Source organism: Lacerta agilis, chromosome 4, assembly GCF_009819535.1.
Source record: "Lacerta agilis isolate rLacAgi1 chromosome 4, rLacAgi1.pri, whole genome shotgun sequence".
In the NCBI taxonomy this organism is placed as follows: domain Eukaryota; kingdom Metazoa; phylum Chordata; class Lepidosauria; order Squamata; family Lacertidae; genus Lacerta; species Lacerta agilis.
Window position 1 is genome coordinate 24509459 of NC_046315.1, and position 20412 is coordinate 24529870.

At 42.3% G+C, this 20412-nt stretch overlaps 1 protein-coding gene across 1 annotated transcript; it reads left to right on the plus strand.

Annotated features, from left to right (window-relative positions):
* Positions 1-3146: 3146 nt before the first annotated feature.
* On the plus strand, positions 3147-12819 carry POMP (proteasome maturation protein). Its single transcript, XM_033146423.1, has 6 exons — positions 3147-3250; positions 6629-6726; positions 8688-8748; positions 10588-10689; positions 11377-11470; positions 12303-12819. Exons 1-6 carry the CDS (start codon positions 3248-3250, stop codon positions 12368-12370), a joined length of 426 nt encoding a protein of 141 aa, XP_033002314.1. The 5' UTR covers positions 3147-3247; the 3' UTR covers positions 12371-12819.
* The last annotated feature ends 7593 nt before the right edge of the window (positions 12820-20412 follow it).

Below are 20412 nucleotides of genomic sequence, written 5' to 3' on the forward strand. Positions count from 1 at the left end.
AGATCAGAAAGGTACTGTTGCTGACAAACAAACCAAAACAGATAAAATCCAAAAAGCCATCCATATTAAAACCCACCAATAAATATTTTCACCTAGTGCCTAAAAAATATTACAGAAAGCACCAGAAAAACATGGGGAGACATTCCATAATCAAGATGCCAACAAAGCCTGTTCGCCTACTAGGGTTGCCATACATCCGGATTCTCACAGCCATATACGGAACCTCAGATGCCCAGGTGGAAATCAGGGGAAATGTCTGGGAAAATCCAGACTTATGGCAGCCCATGTTGGCAGTGCTGTTTTCCCATGAAAATAGCTGGAAAAGGTTTTGGTTTTTTTTGTGATTTTGCCCAAAAAGTTCAAACGGCCTGGATTTTCACTGTTTGAAATATGGCAACCCTACCTAAACTCCAGAAATGGAGACATCTGGAACCTCAGATGCCTGATTCACACAGGCTCATACTGTTATGAGATAGGATTTCAAATGATGAACATTACTGTAAATACATTGCCTTCATTCTGAGCTTCTTTTTTCACCACTGAAGGTGCAATTCTGTACCCATTTACCTAGAGATTGTCCCATTGAACTCAGTGGAACATACCTCTTAGTAGACATGTACAGGATTGCATCCTTAATTCCCCAGAATAGTTTCTAGTTCTGAAGATTGCAGACATTGCCATCTCAATTTGTGTAGCAAGTCAGGTTCAATCACAAAAGAGGTCAGGGCTCTCACACTTTTTTAAGGGCTGCCATACTTCTGGAATTTCCCGGACACAGATGGGATTCATCCATCCAAAATAGAGTCTCTGTGGAATTTTCAAAAATCAGTTAAAATGTCTGGCAACCCTGTCCTCTGTTGTATCTGGCGCAATTAGAGTGCAATTATATACTTATTTACTGAGAAGTAAGGGAACATTCCAAGCCCAAGATCCCCTGCAATATGCAGTTTTCATCCTGGCTCAGCAGATGCTAGGGTAAATCCTGGAAAAGGGGTAGGACAGAACAAGAGGCGATTTACCCCAGCAACACAGCAGAAAAACACGGAGAAAAAGTATGGTTTAAATCAAAGGCTTGGTTTCCCTCTCTTATGCTCAAGAACTCTAAGTTGGCAGTAGCCCCACTCCCAAATGGAGTTTCGAATAAGTGAGTTACAATGGAATAATTTGCCTTGGTGTAAATTATATTGGCTTTTATAGTTTGGATTGATCTGCCCATTGGACTATATTCAATGATGCTTTCTCCCAGACATGTGTGCCTATCCTTTTACATAAGAGTAAACCCCACTGAACACAGTGGGGCTTACTCCTGAGTAAACACAAATAGGATTTTTTTAAAAAAATGTTCTATGCTCTTTAAAGGAAGGATGAGAAATAAATTGTAAATTTCACAATTGGTTGAAACAAAGGAGCAAACATCTTATTCTATTTATGTCTAGAAGTTTATTCTAGTGTGGAAGTCTGCCTTTAAAGGAAAACCGAATCTTTACTACAAGGCTACATTCCTTTATGTTATGCAGCCTAAACATGAGGATGATGTCAATACTGTACGTGTAGTGGTGTCCAGTCAATATCCTACAAGAAAAACTTTGAAATGTAAATGTTTCATCTCCATAGTCATTTCCTCATCAACAAACTAAAACACTCAATAAATAAATATATTTAGTGACAAACCTGATTTTTTTTCTAGAAGTTTCACTAAACAGGAACATGCAGTTGTTTCTTTTTGTTCGTCCTAATCACATCGGTTGAAAAAAACAAAACACCACTTACCTATATCAAGTTATAAGAACCTTTGTAGTTACTATTTTCTTGAAAAATACAAACTAAAACATATAGACAAAAATGTTAATTTACTTCCTGCTTCATAGTTGTTTTTCTGGATCCTTCAAACGAATGAAATAGAATGAAGTATCTGAAGAAGTGTGCATGCACACGAAAGCTTATACCCAGAACAAACTTAGTTGGTCTCTAAGGTGCTACGGGACAAAAGAGTTCTGGCACCTCTTTTGCTAGAAAAATAGCATTGGGCCTAGGCATGGCCTTTAATATAGCAGAAGAAGGGGCTTTGTGCCAGAGGACACATGGGTGGGCTCTGTTCCCTCACCTGGCTAGTGGTGAGAGCGATAAGAATGGTGTGTGAGCAGAATCCAGAGAGGGAGAGCCATGCTTGTTTTCTGCTCTCATCCAACCAAGGCTGTGACTATGGGACAAGCAAGGCGTTGTGGGGTGTCAATGCTATGAGCCCCTGCATAGTAGGCTCAGGTTATGTGTGTAAATGAACCATATACTGTATCATAAAGATGCCACAGTCTCCACTGAACAGATTGAGGTGGCATGCAACTGTTTTTTGGCAGCCCATGTTTTAACGTTACTGAATTACGACGCTTAGGAGTGGCCAGTAGAAAGATCCGCTTTACTGATTTTAGAGTGTTGTTGTTGTTGTTGTTCAGTCGTGTCCGACTCTTCGTGACCCCATGGACCAGAGCACGCCAGGCACGCCTATCCTTCACTGCCTCTCGCAGATTTTAGAGTGTACCAGTACAGTATTGTGCAAAGCTAGTTACTGTACTCGCTTTTCATTGTGAAATCATCTCCAAGCAGGATTCAATACCAAAATGGTAACACAGCAAAATCGAACAATTAAAGCAAGCAAGCCAGACCGCGTAAACTTAAGCATCCACTTACAAAGCGCAGCTGAACCCTTTCTGAGGCGTTCCAAGGCTGCGCTGAGGTATTTTTTTGTCCCAGTTTGGGCTGGCGCCAACACGTTATTTTCTTGACCGCTTAGGCGTTTTTAAAGGGCTGTTACTCGTCTCTGAACCGCTGCTTTTGTTTTTCAGCTTTAAAAAAACAATTCCTTGTTTTACGATGCCTCACACTTTGCCTTTATTGCGTTTTACTGGAATTCTGGAATTAACTGGAATTCTGCTGTCGCGCTCCGTTCCGGGGCGCTTCAGACGGTTTTATTGTTATTATCATCTAGGAGCGTATTGAACCTTTGACGGTGAGGCAAGAACTGCGGGCAAAGGAGGGAAACACCGCGCGCCGCTCCCCTCACGCTTCCTCGACACGACGCCGAGTCTAGGAGCCGTACTCTCTTTCGGCGCCAGGGCAAGCCGTTACCTCGTCACTTCTCGCCCGCCTTTAACACTTTCTCGCGAGAGCCATCCCGTGCGCACGCACGCGCGACGTTACTGCCCTCGCTCGTAGCTGGCGGAAGGAAGAGGGAGCGGGTGACGGTGCAAAGATGGTAAGCGGCATTCAGTCAAAGAACGTGGTGGTGGGACCGGGTCACCCTGGGGGCGTCAGGCGAACTGGCGTCACGATAGCCGGGGTGGGGGACGACTCCCCGGGGGGGGGGTCCTCTCTCTATCTCCGCCTCACGAACATAGGAAGCTGCCTTAATGCCGAGTCAGACCCGTTGGTCCACCTAGCTCGGTATTGTCCGCACTGACTGGCAGCGGCTCCCCGGCATTTCAGGCTACGGTCCCTCCTAGGCCCACCTGGATGTGCCGGGGACTGAACTCGGGGCTTTCTGCGTGCGAAGGGGGTGCCCTCTTCACTCAGATACGACCTTCCCTCTCTGTCGAGTCGCGGCCGGGCTGAGGCGGGCCTTGGGATTCCTAATGAGAGATCCTTGCCCCCCCCCCCCCGCGCACACTTCGCATTGAAGCCCCCTCTCTTTCCCTCCCGACATCCCGCCTTCCGAATTCCCCGGGCGTCCAGACGTGTCCATGTCTTCACCGTGAAGAGGGAGATGGGAATTCATAGCCTGGACACTGCTATAAGTGGATGTGCCAGTGTCGGATTTACCTGTAAACTAAACAAGCTATAGCTTAGGGCCCCACTCTCTTGGGGCCCTCCAAAAAAAAAATTAAAGGAAAAAAAACAACTGGATGTACATTTCCAAAATGTAAGATAAAAAACAAAATAAAATCTACATACAGCAACAGTGTTTTGTGTTGTGTAGGCTCCTGTGATGTAAGTAGTGGGCCCCGCATATAGCATGTATTCAACACAAAAAAAACAGCAACAACTTGTTGTTGACAAAGGACAGCTGGACATATAAAGGGCCCCATTACTTCAGTAGCTTAGGGCCTCATCAAACCTAAATCCGGCCCTGGATGTGCCCTTTGAGATTTATTTATTTTTAAAAAAATTGTTCCAGTTTCTGTTATGCTTCTCTTTGTCCAGATTTCCCTTTTTATCAGTTACCCAGGAATCTCACTATTTGTATTTACTGGAGTAATGCTCTTGAGTAGGATTGTAGCCTTTTTCTTTATGTGTGGGCCTATGGGGGGCCGTTAATACAGTACAGAAATTTCCCACCAAGTCACTCCGTGCCAAAAAAGCCCCACTTGCTAACTTTCTGTATGGTTTTTCCTGAGATGGAGGTAAAGAGGTGTAAATTTTTTCTTCACTAGTCATAATTTCTGCATGGTAGGCTTTTGTCAAAAGCACAGAGGACGAAAAAAGATCAGCTGGTGGCAGATACACCTGGCATCCTCCTTTGTATTCACCATGAACTACAGGTGGTGAATTCTATACAATAGAGTACAGATATTGTCTCTTCTAGCACCAGGCTGTCAGTGAGGTATAGTGGACAATATAACAAACATCCATGTAATGTAAATTCATAGCAAAAAGAAATGGTAAACAGAACAGCCACAGGTAGAAATGTTCCAATTAAAGATAAAAAGGAATTGCATTGTGGGGTAAATGTTTTCACACACAATTTGTTGCTTGGGTTCACCAATGGTGTAATGGGTAGAAAGAGTTGTTACAATTGATGTAGAAAGTACAGGGCTGAAATGCACTGTCTACACCTGCCTTCATCATAACTTAAGGGATGGTGTAATATTTTTAGGGGGGGGAATTAACCCACTCCAGAGCAACAAAATACATTTCCTCTCTTATGGGCCTACTCTTCATTTCCCAATGTTGCTGGGTCACTGTCTACTGGCCATTCCCAAAGATTTTGCAGGCTTACTTTGCAAACATCTCACTTCCACAGGGAAGCAATAGAACAGTTGTGTCAGTGTCGCTGTCGGAGGGATTTCCTGCAGTTCAGTCCTTTTATTTACTTAATCTATCCAATTTCAGACCCTGTGCTGTAATAATTCAGCTCGCTTTTAATTTATGCTCTCCAAATATTTGCAAAATGGAGGTGTATGTTTGTGTAAAGGAAGCGCCTGGAGATTCCAGCCAGGATTGTGTGTGTTACAAAAAACTATACAGACTGATTGCAAGAGACACAAACAATGTACAATTAAAATAAACAAGAAAAGCTGATGGTGGGAAAGGAAACAGAAATGCTGCTTATACTTGCTGGAATCCTGACTTCTAGTCCAGTCTCCTGTCCGGTAGCCCATATTGCGTCAGTTTGCATGTCTGTTCATAAATCAGTCTGTTATGTATCCCCCTCACCTTTTTTGTGGATTTTTTCCCTGGTTTTTGTCTACTGTGGTGTGTTATTAATAGTAAATAACTGCTCACAACTGCATGTAAAGTTCCAAAAATGTGTTAGAGTCTGATCTCTTTCATAGAGAAGAAATTGATATGCTGGACAGAACAATGGAGAATAATAGTGTTCTCTCTGTGTTACAAATATTAACTAAGCTGATTTTAGGCCTACTATTTCTTTTGCTTTATTTTTCTTACCTCTGCAGAATTAACATTGTAATATGTTTATTTCTTAAGCATGTTCTTGAAATCAAGAGGCAAGCAGAGTACCCAATATAAAAGGCCTGACAGTGCTCACTTTTCTCTTCCCACCTGCTTTGTAAAATTGATGGAAAAACACTTTTTTTTCTAAACCAGGTGGGTAGACTGGCACCTGGGGATTAGTAGGAAAGTGCTTACATTTTCATTAGCAACTGTCTGGTTGACCTAGGCTTGCCATATTAGAATTGCTTTTGGAGAGTTTGGTCAGAAGACCACTTCAAGAGCAACAGAGTGAGATTTAGAACATGAAGAACAAAGCAGTGTTCAGCAAATTAGAATACTTAAATGCAAGACACCTGAGAGATTGTATTTGGCTCTTTTACATACCATGAGCAGCAAGTAAGTGTTATTGGGGACCACCATGATGAAGCCATTTATAGATAGTTTGAGAACAAATCACAGTGGATTATAATAATAATAATTTTATTAAATGCCCCGCCCATCTGGCTGGGTATATTCCTCAAACTGGAAATTGTGTCCATATTTGGTAGGTGAAGTAAATTCAGGAGTCGACACACATGTATTGCTTTATTTTCTACAGATCTTGTCTGCCTTCTAAAGTAGCCTAAATTTTGATTGGTGTGATCTCTAATTAACAAAGTTACTAAATTAGACCCCTTGGGTGGGATTCGTCTAAGAAGCCCCGTGCAAGGTCTTCTGCTTGCACAGAGGGATTTCGCCTCTCCATGCCCCCTAGAATTGGCTCTGGAAGAGTTGGGAGCACCCCCAGAACAGTGTGGTTGGGAATCATTCTGTCCAGCAAGCTGAAACGCTTGCACAGATGGAACATTTATAGTAGTGCAAAATTGAATCCCACTCCTTGAAAACAAATGTAACTAGCAGCAGTCATTTTGAAAGCATTCTTGAGTTGTACATTCCTAATAGTAACTTATCTCTGTTTCAGAATACCAGTGCGTTTGGATCTCAGCTGAAGGACTGTATTCCAGTTTCTGATTTTTCAGCTGCTGGAGCATTTGAAAGCTGTGATGTGATAAATAGAGGGTAAGCACTAGAAAGCCATTGAAATACATTGGTGAATTCCTTGTGCGCCCTGATGATGGAGATCCAAAGTGTGTTTGAAATGGTTTTTCTCTGCCTCCTTGGTCTGCTTTTCTTCAAGTGGGTTGTGTAGAGGTGGCTTGGTCAAGACTGTTGAGAGGAGAGAGGAAAAAGAAGCTCTCACTTCCCCACTCGCAAATGAATCCCATAAATCTGCAGCAGTACTTACCTGGGAAGGTGGTGAGCCCCAAATAGGCTATTTCCACCTCTTCTATCCATCTTGGATGAAAGGACTGCAGTAAGAAGAGAAGTCCCCACCCTGCACCTCTGACTTCAAAAGGAAAGGGAGCTCATATCTCCCACGTGGGCCGGGCAGTTCCTTAGATACAAAACATTTGTTTACTAAATATTTGCGTGAGATGATCTTCCAAAGTTACACCCAGTTATTTGTCTTCATAAATTTTATTGACAGTAGGAGCCTTAAATATAGATTCTTTCCACAGAATTGTGGAACTAAAACTGGATCCATCCAAGATTTTGTGTCCGTCTCCAGAGTGCTTCCTGCTTGCCCGAAGTGGAGGAGCCAGTTCAGCCTCTTGAACTGGGTGGAAAGCTCTTTGCCTTCCTTCCTCCAGAAGCAGACAGAGCTGCAGTTTCCAAGCAGCCTGTCTCATGGAATGAAGGGACCATGCGGATGTCAGAGCTCCTACATAGCGGGAACAGGTTGAACTTGGTTTGGCCTAGTTTGAAGGTGGAATTTAGAAACTGACCCCATTCCCCTGAGACTCTGGGCAGAATCATTTTCATAGGTTGGGCTTGACAAGAAGAGAACTCTCTTCTGTCAAAACAGACCAGTGGCAGCGTTATACATGCAGCGCTTCTGCATATATGTAGGCAATCATGCCACTAAATATGTGGGCAAGGCATTAGGACTAGTTAAAATAAACCATAGCTCGCTCTTTGAGATGTCTCATGAACTGACAGCCAACATGTTGAGTTACATATTTGCTATCAAATGTAATTGATAGGATAGACAATAACGTCTAAGTAATCTTTTTTTTTTTTTACATTATCCTTGTGATTTCCTCACATTTGCCATTAAACAAATCTGAATTTATATATTTAAACTTGCAATACTCCTTACAGTTTTGGCAATTTAAAATGTATACCCTGGCTCAGATCCCTGAAAAAGAATGCAAAAATCATTGCTAAGGTTGACACATAGTTGTACTCAGGTTGTGTGTGGTGACTATTCATTTTGTTTTGCCTATAAAATAAGAAAGGTAAAAAGTTTTATTATACATTAAACTAAAGCCAAAGTTGATAATAGCTCACTCTTTTGCACACGAACTGACCCAGACCCTGTGATCATCATCTGAGGCCCTTCTTCATGAGAGGACAGAGGGTGGCAAAGTGGGAACAGGCCTTTTCTGTGGTGGCTTGCCATTTGTTGAAAGCTCTCCCGAAGAGGCTCGCCTGGCACCTTCATTGTATATATTTAGGTGCCAGGCAAAAACCTTTCTGGCATTTTAAATGTGTTTATTGGATGTGGGGTGCTACTGGTTTGTTTTTGTTTTTATTATTATGTATTTTATTATTTATTTAGTGTCTCATTTTGTATCTTTATATTTTGAACTGCCCAGCAAGCCTTGAATGAAGGGTGGTATACAAATTAAATAAATAAAAAATGATAGTTAGCCCCACTGTAGATGGGGAGACTCACTTCCAAGAGAATATGCAAACAGGCATTAGACTTCACAGTATTTGTTTCCTGCACACAAATTGCTGGTATCATTACTTCCACCCTACCAAAGAAGAGAAAATAGTTCTTTTATGTATTCTATGCCATTAATTCCAGACTTTAGAACCACAAAACTTTTACCTGGAATTGCTATCCAAAATATTTTGTGAACGATACTTTGAGATAAAAGTTGCAGTATTAATACTGTACATTGTTTTTAAAGCTTTACAAATGTGAAGAGTGAACTTTTCCCTGTTCATCCTTTGGAACTATCAGAGAAAAATGTAAGTACACTTCATCTTTTCAGACTGTGGACTGTAAACAGTGCAAGTGGTATACAGTTGCCCCATATCTTACGCCCAGGGGTAATGTGTATATATGAAAACCATGTGCAGCCAAAACTGTTTTGCCATTGGATTTGCCCCACAGCTAGCCGTTGAGGGTAAGGTAGCTGGTGGGGGGAAGAGAAAGAGAGCACTCCTGTCAGTCCTAGAGCCAGGGCACTAAGTGGGCCTTGCCTGCGAAACAAGGACAAGAGCTTAAAATCTCTTTCTGTGCTGAATCTGCTTGGAGTTACTTGGCGGAAAAACAGCTCGATGGGCTCTTGGCCTTGCTTCTCAGGCAAGGCCTGCTTGGTGCGCTGGCTCTGGGAATGTTAGGGATGCCTTCATGGGTCAGTCCAACTTCCTGTGAGATTCCACAAGAGCATCCCTTTATTGCCCATGTATAGTTAAAATCATGCAAGTTAAATATGTGTATGATGTGGCCATACTATACACTTTTTTCAGTTAACAGTGGATAGAAAACTTAATTTTACAGGACAGATACTTTTCTAATACTTGGCACCAGCTGTGTTTTGGGGGCAAAACTAAAACCTAAGGCTGCGCTCCCAAAGCTACTTTCATAGGAGTAAGCCCAGTTGGGATTGGTGGGACTTCTGATTAATGTATGGGATTGTATTTTCAGTTGGCGGTCTTCCCTATCGGAAAGCTTTCAACTCATCTTGAAGGGGCAGATCCAAGCTGATTGAACAGTGCATGATGAGCAGTACAGAAGGGTGGCATAGGTGGCACAGAAATTATGTCCTTATTGTAGTTCATAAATTGATGTATGATGTACAGAGGGTCTTGAAAAGAGATTTGAAGGGGAAAAGAAATGCATGTTTGCAGCATGAGGAGCAAAATGTTAGCAGCCACAATGATGAATGTGGGAGAGAGAGAGATAATGGGATTGATAAGTGACTCAGTAAGGAAAGGAAGAAAGGAAAGTTGAAACAGAGAGATGTCATGAGGCAGAAGCATAGAGGCTAATTGCCTTTATCTTCAAATCTCTACAAAGGCTCAAACATGCATGAATATTTTCTTGTTCACATACTCTGTTCAGCAGTGGAGCCTGGAAGAGGGAAAAGAATCCTTTAAAATAGTTTTACTTGCCACCCTTTTTGTCAAGTGTAACTTATGGCAGGCAGGTTGTAAGGTCACATACATAACTGAGCTGAATGGAGTTATGAATATGGGTCAGTCTCCTCCTTCCCCATCCTGCCATTTCCCTGGAACAGCCCCTTTTCAGGACTTACCTCTGCCTCAGGCGGGATAGAGAATTTAGGCCAGCATATCTCCAGCTGAGCCAGGATGAGTCAGACCTGCTCATTCCAAACTCCTCTCGTTTCATCGGATCTTGGGTTTGGAATGCTCCCACAGTGGGCTTGGATAGTCAGATGGATGGATCACTCAAGCATCTATAAGATGGCAAATAAACACACCTCTTCCTCTCTCACACACCCTTCTGTAATTAGTCAGATGTTGGCATTCCTTCAGTACTGAAAGTAATTCATTTAACATTAACACAAATGGGATTTGGGTTATTTGGCAGTATTTTACTTTCACCACAAGGTGGAGTCAAATGTACTCCGCTTGCCAGAAACAGCATGTTGTGATGGATTGATAACGGTGCGTATAAATTCCAGCTGGGGGTTGGAATTTTCTTTTCTTTAAGTGAATGGAAGTATTTAAAGTAAGCTAGGAAAATTTATGTGAAGCATTATAAACATTTTTTAACAAAGGAGGTCACATTTCCCTAATTGTTCTAGAACACAAGTATATTCTCAACACTTTGTTTTGTAGTTTTCATTGAATCAAGATAAGATGAATTTTTCTACTCTGAGAAATATTCAAGGGCTGCATGCACCGCTGAAGCTGCAAATGGAATTCAAAGCAGTGAAGCAGGTATGCTTTTTCATTTGTTTTCAGTAATTTGTTTTGCCCAGCATAATGTTTTAAAAGCATCTGATAAAATAGCATTAGCTTCTTACTGAATTTAATGATTAATACTTAAAACCACTGTAACATCAGTGATTCGTTTGAGAAAGCCCAGGAGTTGAACCTTTTGAACCTGGGGGAGTGGAGATAAAGGGGAAGATCTGAGTCATTTTCTTCATAATCATCTTGTCACGCAAGACTGTCACCTGATTAAATTAATCTTGCACCACAATCCTGTGTATGTTTACTTGGATGTAAGCCCCACAGAATTCAAAGAGGCTTATTTTCAAGTAAGAACACATAGGATTGCACCACTAGTTAATTAACCATATCAGTTTATTCAATTAAGTCTACATAAATAGGTATATAAAATAGCACCATTGAACTCAATAGGTCTTTTTTCTCTGTAGACGCATACCATAAGATTGCACTAGTAATCAAGCAAGGCTTCATGTTGCAACTATAGCAGGCCTGGATAGCTGCATGGTGCTGATAATACCAGTGTTGTGGGTTTGATCCCCATATGGGACAACTGCATATTCCTGCATTGCAGGGAGTTGGATTAGATGATCCTCAAGGTCCCTTTATTTGGGTAGTAATTACACAGTTTATTTGTTGAACGATACATCCCTGACCAACTGTTGTACTTTATAGGCCCAGCGTCTTCCTTTCCTTAATAGTTCTAACTTGTCCCTGGATATCTTGAAAGGCAACTATGACTGCATTGGTTTTGAGGATATTCTGAACGGTAAGGAAATTTCCAAAAAAAATGGGAGAAATCTAGTATTTTAAAACTGCAGGGAAGAAAATTGATTGTAAAGATCACAAGACATCTCTAAACCTCAAACCCTATTCAAAGGTTGCTGCATCAATATGAAAACCACTTATCACATGGTGGGGTACCACAGTGTAGCTATGTGCTACACATGACTGTTGCAACTGCGTTACTGGGAAGCAACTGTATTTTTTTTATATCCCACCATACTTTTTTCATGGAATTCCAAGACCACGTATATGTGGCTTCCAGTCTAAGCATTAAGCATACCCAGACCTACCTAGCTTCAGCAAAATGGTGGCCTGATGTGCCTTCACACCATACCCTGGGATCCTCATGACCTGCCTGTAGCCTTCCCATAGGTAGCAGTGTCTGGTTGGTTGCTGTGAGGGAATGGGAGACACTCAATAGGCCTTTCGTCTGATACAGCAGGGGGCTTTTCTTACAAGGGTGGGCCCAAGCAAGTGCCTATGCAGAATTTAAAGAGCGGAGACAACTAGTTTTCAGGAGTACAACCCAGGGCTCGAATGAGATCTCCACTGTAGATAAAAGGTTTAGTTAGAATTTATCTCCTGTTGCCCAGGGGGAAAACACTGGCCTCTGTCCAGGCCCTCTTTCCCAACCCTCCTACGTGAACAGTTAATTAAGAGCTGTGCTGCTCTGTTTTCAGTCAGTGTGGGGTGCAGGCAGTTGAGTGGAGCAAATAACGAGCCTTCTGCTGCACTTAGTTAAAAGTTGTATCTTGCATGATGATACTTGTTCTTTCAAAGTTGTGGATTACTAAAATATTAAACCTGTTTTCCAGACCCGGCACAGAGTGAAGTAATGGGAGATCCTCATCTGTTGGTCGAACACAAACTTGGTTTATTATAATGCACACATACTCCATTCTTCCGTTCATGAAAACGTTTCTTACCTGTGTCCCTGTAGGTTCAAGTAAACCATATTAAACGATAGTCGTACAGCGCTTGTTTTGATACACACAGTCTCTCACCTACCTTGATAAAAAGGCACATTAAATGCTAAAATATATTACTTTTGTTCTGTGTTTACTGTCAGTACAAATGTCTTGTAATTGGGTATTTTTTAAAAATTGGGAAATACATCTCTATTCAGGGCAATTACTGTTTCATGTCTGCAACTGTGGAACTGTAGACATTTAAAAGTCTATAAAAAAGGACATTTTAGATTGAATGTTCTTGTAAATGAACCTTTTGCCATATATAACCCAGGTATTTGCTGTTTAATCTTTCTTTCCTTGTGCTTGATGACTTGATATGCCATCTTTTAAAAACAATGAATAAAATTTTCTATAAATGCTGTGACTTTTCAAAATATTTAGTCATATCGACGAAGTTCCTCACCTCAGGCAGCACCTGCTTCCATTACCGAGCCATTCCCTTTCACCTTAGCATAGATCTGTTTCCTCTGTTCACGACCAGAATTTATACTGGCATAACTAGCTGGGATCCTCTACTTCCAACACCACTGCCCTGGCAGCTGAAATGCCACCCACCCTTCACAGATGGCACCCTTCCTCACTCATGTACAGAACACACAGGTCAACATACAGTGTTGACATCAATGTTGAGGTGCTGTCCTTTAGTCCTTATGCACACAATAGGCAAGCAAGCTGCCAGGCAAACCAATCAGCACCAGACTCAGTGTGCTCCATTACAGAAGAGCTGTAGCTTAGCGGTAGAACATTTGCTTTGCGTGCAGAAGGTGCCTGGTTCAGTCCCTGCCATCTCCAGGCAGAGATGAGAGAGAGCCACTGACAGACAGTGTAGGCAGCTTCCTTCTCCCTTAATTCCAGTGCCCAACAAAGTGGTGTTACTGGTTATACTTCTAAAGCAGCAACTGGTGTTTGTTGCAGGACCATTGTTTCCACTGCATCTTGTTTATAACGCACCCGTTTATCTACTCAAGTCTTCCCCATTTTTCCTAGGAGTCCAATTCATATGTAGTGTGCCTAGAGTATTAGATTAGAATTGTGAAGCCAGGTTTGATCCCCGTTCAACCACCACATTCACTGAATGGCCTTGAGTCAGTCATTCTGCTCTCAGCCTAACCTCCCTTCAATACAAAAGGTGGGTACTGTACTGGGCATGCCAACTTTGGCTCCTTGGAGGAAATGTAATATACCAGCTAACAGTCCTATACCCAGTCAGTGGTTGCCCTAGAGCAGAGCTTTCCAAACTCTTGTTTCGCGACACGTTAGTGTGTTGGCTGCAGTGTGCAGGTGCGTCGTGCAAATGCTCCCCGCGCTCCTCCTGGGGCTGGAAAAGGGTTAGCTTAACCTCTGGTTTGCTAGTAAAACTGAATTCCTGTCTCATGAAATGATGCATATCTAACAAGTTTGGAAAGCTCTGCCCCTAGAGCATGCTGCTCTGTAATAACCGCATTCTCTCATCCTAAAGCTGTAATAATCAAGGGTTGTTGTAAGGAAAAACAGCAATATGACACAGCCCTTGAAAGCCAAGGGGAACCTTGGGACCAAATGGCAAAATGGGTGGACACCAGTGTACAGTAGGCTATACAAGTCAGGTTTTCCCACAAACATCCACCCTCCATTTGGTTAAGCAAGACCCATTATCCCAATTCAAGGATTCCCTCCTGCGAAACCAAAGCACTGGTGTGGAGTCTCAATGACTGAGTAGAGAAGCTTGGAGGGGTGTGTGGCTGTATTCCTCCCTCAGGCCTGAGGATTGCCACCCATGATTTATGTGGTGATGCCATGTTTCATGACTACCTTCTGTCCTTTTTGCTTAACAAAGCTTCAAAGTTTGGAATAAATGTTCCTCATGGGGACAACTTTGCCTCAGTGAAGGAGATGAATTCTTATCTTGGTTGGAAGCAGTCAGTATGCATTCCTAAATACTTGTGATGCTTTTGGACTTACCCAGTTTTAGCGTTTGAGCTGCCAGTTACTGGACGATCCTCTAGCCTCATGAAAGTGCAACACGTTTTATGGGGTAGCCCGCAGGAAAGATAGAAGATTGAAAAGCTGTAGGATTTCATGTTCTTGAATTGCTTATTCATGACATGGAAATTTGAGCTAGTAAATTCCCAAGACTTCTCTCCCCCCCCCCCCCCTTATAATATCTCACTGCAGTGAGGGAACTTCTCTTGGAGAAAATATTTCATTGTACGCTGGGAAGTACGAAATTTTTTTTTGCCTCATGTTAGCTTCATCTCAGGAAAAGTTGTATACTGGAACTTGGGTGCTATTTGCAACACCCTTGCATTATGTCCTGTGGGCTAGTGGTTGCCAAAGCAAGATCATTTTAAAATGACAGCAGGGCTGTTGAGTCGATGAAAATGCACCTCCCCTGCAAACGGTGTAACATGTAAAAACTGGTTTGCCACTGTGATGCTGTGCTAGATAGGCCAGCAGGCTGTTTGTTACTATGTTATGGTTCAGCTTCATGGCACTAAAAGATTTTAGTAAAAACAACCAGCTTACGAGTTCAGGTTCGGTTGTAATCTTTGCTTTGTACACAGCACCTGCATGTGATAAGTAAGAACATACTGGTCTGTGATTCTAACGTGATCTTTGACCCTAAACAAGTTGCTCTTTGCTTGTCCATTTCAAAACCATACAATTAAATGTCCTTACTTGACTTCTGAGACGTAAATTCTAAAAATGGATTTACTAGCATGTAAATTAATGTATAATATAATCATTTCCCTCTTAATCTACACTTCAGTCCTTCACATACTAGTTCTGCTTAAACTGACTCATTTTTCGATAAACTTGTTCTAGCATAAGCAGCTTGATTTGGCATGTTTCTTTCTAGTGACTGGACTTTACGTGAAATAATTGTTTTAAGAAGCACTGATACAGATGTCAATTCCAAAAAGGTTTTATTTATCTCAATGTTTTCATTCATTATACATTATACACACAAATAAAAGTCGGTCAAGGAAAGTAGTGCAAATATTGTCATGATTATTGCAAAACACACTCCCAAGGCAGCTCAGTCTTAGAGCCAGAATCAGTGCAAAGATTAACTTGGGCAACCACTGTATAAAAACTTCCAGTTCCATAAAGTTTTGAGTGTCTGCACACTACAGATAGATTGGTTTAAGGCTGCATTCTTATGCACCTATACCTGAGAATAAGTCTCACTGAAGCCTTACTTCTGAGTAGACAAATATACATAGGCTTGCTAAATCATTTGGTTTCCTTAGGAATTCCTGGGGGCTAGTTTTATGAAGGACAATACTGATCTGAATATGCTCAGCATACTTTAATTCCCAAGATTCTTTGCAGTAAGCTACTACAATTATGTGGGTGGCGCTGTGGTCTAAACCACAGCCTAGGGCTTGCCGATCAGAAGGTTGGCAGTTCGAATCACTGCGACGGGGTGAGCTCCCGTTGCTCGGTCCCAACTCCTGCCCACCTAGCAGTTTGAAAGCACGTCAAAGTGCAAGTAGATAAATAGGTACCGCTCCGGCGGGAAGGTAAACGGCGTTTCCGTGCATTGCTCTGGTTCGCCAGAAGCGGCTTAGTCATGCTGGCCACATGACTCGGAAGCTGTCTGCGGACAAACGCCGGCTCCTTTGGCCTATAGAGCGAGATGAGTGCCGCAACCCCAGAGTTTTTACTTTTTACCTTGACCTTTTACTACAATTACACTAGTTTAAAAGCAATCGCTTGTTCTTAAGCTCTTCTTTTTATAACCCCCCCCCCCCAATAAGCACACATTTTCTGATCTTTAAGCAAATGATCAGTTCCTTCTCTAGATGCATTAGCAGTAGCCTCCTGCCAACCTGGTGCTTTCTAGATGATTCAAGCTACAACTCCCACCAGCCTCAGCCAGCATGGCTAGTGGTCAGGGATGATGGGAGCTGGAATACAAAGCACCTGGGGGCACCAGGTTGGAAAAAAGCCATTTTAAAGTTACTCAGATTAGATACTTACTTGTTCACTCTGTGCGCTATCAGATCAAGATAACAGAACCCATGAACTTTCACTTTGAGACTCCTTGGGTGGAGGGCGGCTTTTGCTAACAGCAGTAAGACAACCTCTCACAAAAGGAGGAAAGTGAAAGTTCTCTGGTCAGTGAATTGCTATTACCATTTTCCCCCAAGCAGCTATTAACTTTGACAAAGCAGCTTTGCCCTGAGTAATTAGTGCCAGAAGTTATTACAGAGCCTGTCTTAAGCCACAACAGTCAGCTTCAGTGCAGTATCTCTCAAGCAAGCTTGCAGTCTTATTGCTGCTGGTGGTTTGGAGAAAACACAGCCCTTCCTTTTGTTGCATAGCTGTCTGTGGCAGCTTTTGCCAACCTGCCCTCCACATGTGAGGGAGCTGGGGATGAAGAGTTGTAGTCCAAAAACATCTACAGGACACCAAGTGGACAAAGGCTGGCCGATAACCTTTAGTAAAAGGGCAATCTAAAACCAGTCGTTAAAAGGTTGCCCTAAAGCAAGGCGGTCCAACATCTGAGACCAAGTGGGCCACAAGGGCACTTGCGACACGCTTCCAAAGCTCCCCAAATGCTATTTACAGTGTAGTCAATTATGACCCCAAACAATCAGCAACCCTCACGATCAGGGTGGGGTGTAGCAGATATTACATAGGAGATAACATCAATCAGTCTCTGGACTTTTAAAAAATGGAACTTGCTAAGTAAGGCTGCAGTCTGAATGAAGGAAGAGGGTAGGAAAATATGTTATTATTACTAATTGGATTTATAGCCAAGCTTTCAACCCAAAGGTCCCCCAAATTAATGAATGTTAGTTCATTAAAATAAAGCACAGCAATATCATGGACACAAACAACCCCTAAAGAACATAAAATATCATTTCAACAGCACACATTGTGTAAACCACCAGCATGGATGAGTCCCCAGATATTTTTCCCTCACAGGGAGATAAGCAACTGGGGGAAATAAATTCTGAGTGGACAAAGTGCAGGAAAGAGAAGTGTTGCCCACCCCACCCTCTGCTGTTCTCTCACTCCTGATGGCAGTCAGGGTTCATTTAAAACCCTTTCAGAGACTTATCACAACATTCCTATAAACACCTAATTTGATCTATGGGGGAGAGGGGTGTGTGGATCAAACTGAGACTGAGAGGGAGCGTTAGAAGTCACTAAGGAACTCTCATAAAACCATCAGCATGAAAGCAGCTCAGCACTTCATGATACTGCAAAGCAATATATGGCAAGAGGGGAAATAACATCCTAAATGTTAGCAATATGAAAAACTCGCCAGGTGTTGCTAACAACATATTTTATGCTGGGGGGGGGGCGGCGGAGGGGAGACGCCATTGAATGGCATTCTCTATACATACTGTCATTATAAAGCATATAAACCCAAGTGGCAGAAGCTGTTTTATCATCTCAATCCCTAATATTAATTTGCTCTGTGGCCCTGAGACACAGAGGTTGCCCACCCAGAGGTGGAAAGTGAAGTTGGCAAAGAGTACCTGCCTCAGAGCAGCATAGAGAAGATTAATGACTTACATATTTGCCAAGCGCTCTGAAAGATGAAAAGTGCGATGCAAGTACAAAATTACACTTTACAGCACATTAACTGTGAACTAATTAGATGCACAGCTCTGGTTCCATCAAAAGGAGCTCAAAAGAGTTGTAAAAAGAAATGAGGAAGATTCTCCAGGCCAGAGGGGAGAAAAATGTTAAAGTGCTCAAGGAGAGACAAAATTAAGATTCTTGATTTTGAAAACGTTATTGACAAGGCTTTCTTTCCAGTAAGAAGATGAGAAAGGTTTTTTTGGGGGTGGGTGGGTTAGGGCCATCTCCGCTTAGGGGGAAACTGTCCACCATTGGAATGTGGTCCAAAAGTGGGGGGGGGAGCACTTTTCTCTCTCTCTCTTGCCTTCTCTTCATTCAACCACCATTCATCTTCTCACTCACACAAACAATGCATTATAATTCCTTCACTTGCAAACACTCTTGGCTGACACACACACACACACACAGGCTTCCACCTCCCCATTCACCCCCATCTAGCCAACCAGCCTGGTTCTGCTCCTGCCTTTCTCTGTGTTGTAACTATTTCACTGGCTGAACCACCCTGGCCATCACTGGAGAGTGCAATCAGCACTACCAGAGGTTTGAAAAGTGGCCAGCATTCCTACACACACAACCAAACCACAGAGTGTGGGCCAAGAATGGAGTTCCAAAGCACCACTCTGTATCTATGGCACACTATGCTGCCTGACCCACACACAAGCAAGAATGCCCGCCTGCTGTCCCCCCACCCCCCTACCCCGTAATGGTGGTGGCCAGCAGGTATGGCAGAGTCTGGGGTTCCACATCGAGGAAGTGGAAGGGCCATGTGAGACCCAGGCAGGTAGCCCACTTGTGCCTTAGAAAGCGTGCTCAGGATGGCAGCTTTAAATCCAGTTATTTCAAAAGAGTTTTAAGCACACCTAATCCTGTGTTGAACTGCAGCCCAAAACATTACATAATGTCTACCCTGCAGGCAGCTACATTTTCCATTGCAGGCTTCACAGGTTCAACATGCTTATCCTGAACTGCAAGGTTTTGCTCTTCGTTTTCACGTGAACAGACCCTATCAAATGAATCAATTGAAACACTACCTAATAATTTAACAAGTCAGTCCTTAAACAAAATATACAATTACATTAGGGTCTTTTTTTCTTTTTTAGTTTACAACATATCCTCTTTTATCCACCGTAGAAAGTGCTGTTTTGGGGGGGGGGGCGGCATACAGTAAACATTACTGATTATTCCTCACTTTTGTATACCTAAGTGCATTGGTAGGCCAGGCTAATGAGGGATTTGGTTCACATTTAAAGGCAAATCTTCCTAACACCTGAAAATATATGAACCAAATACAGTCATCCTTTGAAATTCAGACTTCTTTGAATTTTGCAATGCAGTTCTCTAACCAAGCAATTCATACAAACTAGGTAAAGTGCACATAAAAATGCATTATAATAGTGGGTACTACTTGCAAAAATGACAACATTGCATACAAAAATGTGCATGTAGGAGAAATTTGTACTAAAATGCTGATTTTTCTTTCTTCTGAGCTTTTTTTAAAATGAAAGAATTTGCAAACTGATGTTGAAATTGAAAGACTCGCCCATTCTTAGGCCCAATAGAACAATTTAAGGAAAATAACGCAAGATAAATCACAGCGGCATTTTATACAATTGTATGCATCATAAAATAGGTTAACTTATGGAAGTTCATGGAATTGGCTGCCCCCTCCTCTCCTCTGCCATCGTGAAAGCCTCTCCAGAGGTTTGCTGGCCCTTCCTGAACAATGTGGAACAGGATGTGGGGAGCTGTTGGGTGGAAGAACAGAATGGAATCTTTCCTGCCATAAAATTCTTTGATCCAAGCCCAATTCCAGTTGATTCTCCAGCTCTCCCAATAGCTCTTAGCATCCCATCCTACATGATTCGGGAGGGAGACATAACCTTCCAGAGTGGCTTTTTTCAGGGGGAGAGATTCAGGTGGCTACAGAGGTGGAACAGGAGATGGGAGCCTTTTTCCATTACTGTATGTTCCTTAAGTTAACTTACCTTAGATTCCAAGCCAAAGATTGCCAATCATTATTATAGACTGTTTGCATTCAAGGCACCTGCCTGTCCTCTGAGTAAAGAAGAATCAGGTTTGTTCAGAATTATTTAAAAAAATAATTGGCTCAGTTTCTGTATTTTCTTAAGCATGTCTGGCCACAGGGCTTGCTTGCAGATATGGTCACACAAAAATTGGGGAAGCTATGTAGGACCTCCACAGCTTATCCACACAACTGCTCAAACAGGGTTTGTTGAAAGCACTTCACCCATCCTGTGATTCTTACTCTCTCTGCAACACAAACACGACCTTCCTGTTGCAAGAGTAGATAATTCTATTTACATATCAATATACAGTCGTACCTTGGTTTTCAAACGCCTTGGTACTTGTA